This window comes from Gymnoscopelus braueri (genome assembly GCF_963280865.1).
Source record: "Gymnoscopelus braueri genome assembly, chromosome: 12".
In the NCBI taxonomy this organism is placed as follows: Eukaryota; Metazoa; Chordata; class Actinopteri; order Myctophiformes; family Myctophidae; genus Gymnoscopelus; species Gymnoscopelus braueri.
This window is the reverse complement of record NC_137614.1, coordinates 21,496,032-21,504,150: the sequence shown is the minus strand read 5'-3', so window position 1 is coordinate 21,504,150 and position 8,119 is coordinate 21,496,032. Positions and strand designations below refer to the sequence as shown.

The 8,119-nt window shown below is 41.6% G+C and overlaps 1 protein-coding gene across 1 annotated transcript in view; it reads left to right on the top strand.

Annotated features, from left to right (window-relative positions):
- Window positions 1–8,119, top strand: part of slc26a6.2 (solute carrier family 26 member 6, tandem duplicate 2) — a 22,984-nt gene extending 14,865 nt beyond the window's left edge. Inside the window, exons 14-18 of the mRNA XM_080445743.1 lie at window positions 1,965–2,087; window positions 2,789–2,929; window positions 3,244–3,298; window positions 6,222–6,340; window positions 7,582–8,119. Coding sequence (XP_080301869.1) covers window positions 1,965–2,087; window positions 2,789–2,929; window positions 3,244–3,298; window positions 6,222–6,340; window positions 7,582–7,605 — 462 coding nt within the window. The 3' untranslated portion in view covers window positions 7,606–8,119. The remainder of the gene's footprint in view (window positions 1–1,964; window positions 2,088–2,788; window positions 2,930–3,243; window positions 3,299–6,221; window positions 6,341–7,581) is intronic.

The window sequence follows — 8,119 nt, the reverse complement described above, 5'->3', positions numbered from 1 at the left end:
GTTCAAAACTAACCAATCCCTATAACAGGCCCATGTGAAAAATGTGGGGCAGAGGTTCTGAATTGGCATCCAATTCTATTAATATAATATTCTTTCTAATAAATGTCCTGCATTTCTATAACTTACAGTTCTAAACCACTCCAACAGCTGATCAGATAGCAGAATTTGTCCATAACTCCATGACTTCAGGGTAAGAGGTCCACCTAGAGTTTGTCAACCATTTAGCAACTTTTTACCAATAAGTGTTGTGAAATATAAAAACATCAACGTTCTCTTCAGTGCAGTGACACAGATCGTACGACACACTTACACAACGGTGTGTGTGCACAGTTTTGCAGCGACTGGGCCAACGTGGATGTCATTGCCTTCTAATGTCTCTTAGTCCCATTTAAGTGTCAATGTCAGGTTTGCTCTTTTGATCTAAAATCAAGATTTATTAAGTATCACTTGAATAGAAGCCAGACTAAAGACTAATTATTCACACAGCGAAACCAATAGAGTAAATGTAACACTGAAAGTGTAAAATGAATTAACACTCTGGATTTTACTGTGCAATCTTTACTACACTACTAACAATACACAGAGAAAAGACAAGGAAGGACAGACAAACAACAAAAAGGGCTGGACTTATACAGTACCAATGATGTCGCTAATACATGAAACAGTTTGTTGAGCCAGAATACAGTATGCAACAAAAAGCTATTTTCTGAGTGATTTCTTTTAGTTGAGACATACGATATGATACGATAATACTGTACTTTATTATGAGCTCTCACTTGACTCGGTCCGTTGCCTTGTTTTGCGTGGTTGATATGGTGCGGTACAGGCCCTTGGTGTAAATAATTTCCTACAGTAAGATGAGATATCAATAACGTAACTCAACCGCTTGTGTTGGCTAGCTGCTTCAACGTCAGAATGTAGAATGCAAAGTGCCTTCCAGCGGTCATGTGAACGCTCTACTTACGTACTCATGTCATCGTGTCAGCAGTGTTTACCAGCAACCTCTGATACACAATTAGTGGTTTTTACAATTGGTTAAAAGCACACTTGGTGCACTTTTTCAGAACTCTCTACCCTCCCTAACAGCATTATATTTAGATAAAACTGTGACTGGTTATTTTCATTGGTTTGACATAAAATGCATACAGCTTATAAAATGCCAGAACTTTCTCACTCTCACTAAACCACTGGCAGATTAGAGTGAGTCTACTGCACATTTTGCAAATGTTTCACAAATACCACATTGAAATCCTATATTAAAATTGGGTAATGGGAGGGCGGATGGGCGGACCTCTGACGACAAAGCAATGCGAAACACTCACCCTCTCAGTTAGCTCAGTCTGTAGAGCACTTACCTTAGGACCACAAGGGTCTGGGTTTGATCCCAGGCACCGCTTACTCAGCGTATGAGTTTCATGGCTTGGTTAACTAAGATGTGTGTTATGTACTAGAAGCTGATGGTAGGCGTTGTGTTGTACTCCACCTCAGCAATCCCCATCTTCCAGGGTTTGGACCCATGTTTGCAAACTCACAACACATTGCATCACGATGCGTTGCGAGCTTGTAGATCATCTATTTTCACTAGTTTAAATGTCTTATCGGCTATTTTCTCTAGTTTAGGTACCGTGGAGACATCACATTTCAATTATTATTTTTTTTGATTTATTTGTGGGCTTTTTTATGTCTTTATTATTGATAGCTCAGTAGGCTGACAGGAAATTGTGGGCGAGAGATGGGGAGTGACACGCAGCAAAGGCCTTCGGGATGGGGACTCGAACCCGCAACGTGCTGTCAGGCTACATTGTAGCCTAGGTGCCCGGACTGCTACGCCAGCGGTCCGGGCCCGGGTCTCTTTTGTGTCTCAAGGTTTGGTGACCACTGGTGTAGCGCATTGAAAAGGGCATTGACACCCTCGCTGGGCTGATTCCAACACTATTATGAAGTGTTGTGTTGTGTTTTTTCAGGCTGGCATAGACATCACCAAGATCCTGTCAGCCAAGAAGAAACTGGAAGCCAAGAGGAAGCGGCATGAGAAGAAAGAAGCCAAGGAAGCTAAGAAAGCTGCCAAGAAGGATGGACAGGAGATGGTAACATTATTCAAAAATATAACCTGCAACTTACACTTCGCATGATATGATGACAATAAAAAATTTTGGCCATATAAAATCTAACCTCACGTCACCAGGGGTAGGACCTGATAAGTTTTCACAAAACTTCTTCCTACTCCTTTTTCGAACATATACTATAATTCAAGGATGTTATAATAATTTTGGCTCTGTTTTTTTTTTTTTTATTGATTCTGATTTTTACTTTCTTCTTTTTTCTCCTTTGTCTTTTCTCATTTATATATTTTTTAATATGTTCGAAATAAATAAAAAAATGAAAGAAAAAAAAACAGGCTTTTCCACATGGCGGAACGTGGTCTTTGCCACGCCTACTCTAGGATTTCCTAAATGGTTTCCGGTTATGTCCAGTTGGTGCTGGGCTGTTGTTATTCCCCCACATGAATGCCGAATCGAGTAGTCTAGTGACTCTAGTCTCACCAGTCGCGCTAAGAGTTGGAATACAACATGGATATAACAAAACAAAATTATTATACCAAACAAAACTAATGATGACACGTCTGGACGAGGGAGATCATTTTGGAGGAGCACATGCGCTCTTGGTTTCCGCCCGAATGGTGATTTGAAGTTGTATACGCTCTAGACCGAATCAGAAAACTGCAAAACAAGTTGATCCCAGTCTATATGAAATCTAAATTTGCCATGTCACATCTCCTCCTGTCCAGAAGGACGAGCAAGAGACGAGGGCTCAAAACAGCATCATAGAGGTAGAAGAGCAGCGTGACCCCTCCCTCCCCAGGGCGATCATCCTTGACCTCAGCCCCGTTAACTTCCTGGATACTGTTGCAGTAAAGACGCTGTGCAATGTGAGACTCGCACGCACACGCACACACACACACACACACACACACACACACACACACACACACACACACACACACACACACACACACACACACACACACACACACACACACACACACACACACACACACACACACACACACACACACACACACACACACACATACACATACACATACACTGTAAGACACACATTAGTTTCTTCTTATCCTTGCTTCAATTGACCTCATGCATTCATTCAAGCTCAGTTCAATCACTACAGTAACCTAACCTAACCTAACAGTGTGAAATGTTGTGTCTCTGTTTTTGTTACCAGATCCAGAGGGACTATGGAGACATTGGAGTAGAGGTGTTCCTCGCAGGATGTCAGAGTAAGTTGTTAAAGGCATAATCAGTGTTGTGATTCAATACAAGGTCTGTTAAGAGGATTTTAAACCCAAGAAAGGCTATGGCTTGTTTCCATTGGGGTCAGTGATGCAGTGTTGATGCATCGTGTTTACTTCTAATTTGACACTTTGTCGCCGAAGCATAAATCAGGCGTCTGTCTTGTTTACAGAGAAGGCCATGCGATGAAAGGTCTGGTAAACATGAATTGTTCTTTATTCTTTACAGAAAGTGTAGAAACTATGTAACTGAATCATGGCTGCACTTGTTGGCTTTGACTTTTTTAACTACTCTCTGAACAGACTTAATAATCACCATTTGCCCCATTGTCCATTTACCAACTGCTGAACAGGCAGGCAATTCTATACCCAAGGACACTCCAAACAGGGCAGATTGCTTTTGCAGGATGCATTATTTGCTATTGTGAGGTTTAAACCTGTGGCTGTCCAGTAACTAGAGAGGAGGTAGAGTGGCCTTCTTGGAATCTGACCTTTAACACCACTCTGACTATTAACAACACTCCAGTAGAGGGTGCAATATGCTCTTGCAGTATGTCGGGAATACCTAAAATGCCCAAATTCCCCATGGGACACTTCAGACAGTCTCTCACACACACACACACACACGCACACGCACACGCACACGCACACGCACATGCACATGCACATACACACATACACACACACGCACACACACTGTAAGACACACATTAGTTTCTTCTTATCCTTGCTTCAATTGCACATAGCTTCTAAACATTGTATGTTATTTTAGCTGTTCTGCTATGTTATTGTAGTCTTTCTGTAAGACGGGTCAGTACGTCAATCATTGCACAGTGTGGACAACTACCGTGTTTTCATGGAAGGTGTCTCTGGGGAATCTACTGGGGATCAGACGGTGGGTTCATAGGGAAAAGACTAGAATAAGATCTGTGTTGCAGGGGGGGGGAATATAATAATAATAAAATGAACAAGTACAGTACATGAAGATGTGTGTATGTAATGTATACATTCAGGTATACTATTCCATATCATGTGTAAATAATTAAATTATAACTACAGTACTACAACTAGCTACTATACATTTCTGTAAAGCAAATGTTCTTTATTATATTATAATAGTTTTTTTTAAAGTATAATAATCATTTTAAAAGTACTCTGTACTTCCAGTCAGTATTCTGACTGGAAGGAGGATGTAATATCTAGTGTTTTATTCTACACTTTCTGCTTGCCTGTCATTGTTAGGAGGTAGAAATATATTGTCAGGCACTGGCTACTGTACTGTTAGCCCTGCATTGGGGTTTATGCTGGCATAAATATGTGTACATTAATACTGCAGCTTATCAGTTATACAGAATAGGCTGATTTAGAGACTGAAGTGTATGATGATAAAATGCTGTGGTACAACGGTGATAATGCCGATCTACAAGCTCACAGCATGTCACAACTGTGACGCATCGTGAGCTTGTAGATCGGCGGTTTTGAGTGACTCGTCATTTAATGAAGTATATGACGTAGTATACTATGTTTATTGTTTATATGTTGTATAAACATAGTAAACATTGTAATCATTACAAAACACAGTACCACAGGGAAATCATGTGAAACTAGAAAAAGTGCTCCTCTGACTTGTTTTACATAAGTCGGCCTTCTGGTGGCGCTATAAAAGGCAGATGTGAAAAATGCAGGGCATACTAGGTTTTTCCTTGGCCTCTAGGGAGTGCGCATACAAAGTTTTACACAGATCAGGCCTATTCGTGTTTTTCCCTATAACTGTTATAGCGCCACCATGAGGCTGATTTGAAAAATGATTCACAAGAATCACACACTGTGTTCATGATTTGAACGTTGTTCAACCGGAAACAAAGAGCAGCGTGACCCCTGATGTTGTTCAAAACGGAGCACTCCTGCAAACTTTGGAAGCCAATCTTAGCCAATTAGGATGGAATATGAAAAATCTGAAAGACCCTTTTCATTTGATTTGCGTGATGTTTGGACAAAATCTGTAGGAGTACTGTCAAAAAATGTGTTTCACAAAAATCGGCCTCCTGGTGGCGCTATAACAGGCCCATGTGAAAAATTTGGGGCAGACGTTCTGCTCTGGCATCCAGGGAGTGTGTGTGCACATCGCTGGACTGACGGACGGACAGGGTGCAAAACATAGTCTCGGCCATGCCTACGGCCTGGCGGAGACTATTAATGTTAATGTTTAAGGCATTATTTTCACTGGCCCCAGCAGGCAAGTGATTGGTGCGTTCTGCTGGTCCGGACGGTTTAAAAAGTACATTCGGGTCACCGGGCCATTTATAATGTAGACTCCTGATATTTATTTGTATTTCATATAGATAATGCTATAGCCTATCACAACCAAGGAAAATAATTACAGTATGTGCAAGAGCAAACATATGTCCAGATAAAAAAGCTAATGCAAAACAATAAAGGTAACCACAAAAACAAGTTAATAAACAACATGGCATTTTAAAATAAAGTCTCTGGCAGGAGAGTTTATGAAACTTTTTGACATAGGTTATAATTGGCATATATTTTTCCAGATACGGTAATGAGGAAAACGATTTTAATTGAACCACAAACTCCCAATCTCCTCTCCCACACACTGACTTGCTCTCTGTTAATTTGTACTGACTATGCCATTATGTCTCACTTTTTTCTCTCCCCCTTCCTTCCACCCATCTGCTTTTCCCTTCCTCTATCTCCCCTCTCCCCGTCTCTCACTCCATTCATGAATCTGTCTCCCTCACTCACACTTAAATCATGTTCCTCCTTCCTTTTCTCCATCCATCCACTCCTCCTTCCCTCTAATTCACCTACTCCCCCTCCCTCGCTCCCTCTATCTGTCCCTCACTCTGTCTTTCTCTCTCTCTCTTCTTCTTCATGTCTTCCTCCTTCCCTCTAGCTGGTGTAATGGAGAACATGGAATCTGCAGGTTTCTTTAATGACAAAGTGACAAAGTCTTGTCTCTTCTCCACCATCCATGATGCTGTTCTGCACTGTCAATCTGACAGCGATGGACAGGTACCCCACACCCACACCCACACCCACACACACACACACACACACACACACACACACACACACACACACACACACACACACACACACACACACACACACACATACACACATGCACACACGCACATACACACATATGCATGCAGATTCAAACACACATATATGATATAGAAAGACACACACACCTAATATAATCAAGTTAAGGTATGCACACATGTGAACGGGTCCATAAGCATAGAATGCATTTGCATTGATATATGCATGCACACATTCCTCAAGTATGCACATCTGCACACACACACACACACACACACACACACACACACACACACACACACACACACACACACACACACACACACACACACACACACACACACACACACACACACACACACACACACACACACACACACACACACACACACACACACACATGCATGCATGCAGATTCAAATTCCCTAGTGTGCGCTCCTGAATGCAAATTCTTCTCTTCTCAGCAAAAACACGTGTGTGTGTGTGTGTGTGTGTGTGTGTGTGTGTGTGTGTGTGTGTGTGTGTGTGTGTGTGTGTGTGTGTGTGTGTGTGTGTGTGTGTGTGTGTGTGTGTGTGTGTGTGTGTGTGTGTGTGTGTGTGTGTGTGCGTGCGTGCGTGCGTGTGGCCGTGCGCTCACGCATGCATACACATATATGCATGTTCAATTGTATGAGCATATACATTTCAGGTTTCGCTGTCTTTATTGTGTGTGTGTGTGTGTGTGTGTGTGTGTGTGTGTGTGTACGGAAAGAGAGAGACTTGACATTACATTTCCCCCGGGAAATCCATCAAAGCGCCACAGCTGCAGTCCATGAAATACATTTTACAGGAATAGACTTTAAAATGAAAGAGACAGGACAGCAGAGGAGAATAAGAATAAGAATCCAGATCTGGCAGTTGTGAGAACGATGTTGAGCAATGTAATAAACACAGAGAAGTCTTGAGATGAAAGTTAACTGACTTTTTGTCCTCAATCTTTCTCTGTCGCTCTGTTGCATGCCTGTTTCTTGTTCTCTGTCTGTCACTGTCACTCTCCTTCACTTTTGTCTCTTTCTGTCTATAACCTGATCTATATCCCTTTGTCCTTCTCTCTTTCTCTCTCTCATCTCTCTTGCTCTCTCTTCATTTTCTTTCTTTCTCTCTATTCCTTCCCTGGTGTTCCCCTACCCCACCCAAATTCCCATTCCTCTCATCCTTCCATGTCACAGGAGATGGCAGGAACTCATTTCTGATCCCTGGGAGTGATGAAAGAATGTAATGAGAAAAGAGGGGGAAAGAATAAGAGTGACAGAAGCATCAACCAGAGGCTCTCCAGCCGCTTTTACATCCCTGGAACAACTGTGTCTCTATTCTCACATACATGTGCAAAACTTGACGAGGGAACACTACAGTATTGCTACCAGCACACAATAGCACACACGGATAGGACGTAAGGCGAAAGACGCACTCACACATAACACACATACCGCACACGCACGTAAATAGCCACATAAGAAACAAGTAAGCAACAAGCAAATGCAACGCAACAGACAACAAACCAAATCTTCAGAGAGATCACATAGATAAAAGCACTGCTGTATGTTCTGTTGCATTCACCACTCACCAAAAGGCACATATTGAATATTTATGGTTTGCGAAGAGAGATTATTTTTCCAACTCAACAATGAACACATACATTGATTGTATTTTTATGAAATTGTAAAAGATTTTTATTTATGAAATTGTATTACAAATAAATACTTTTTG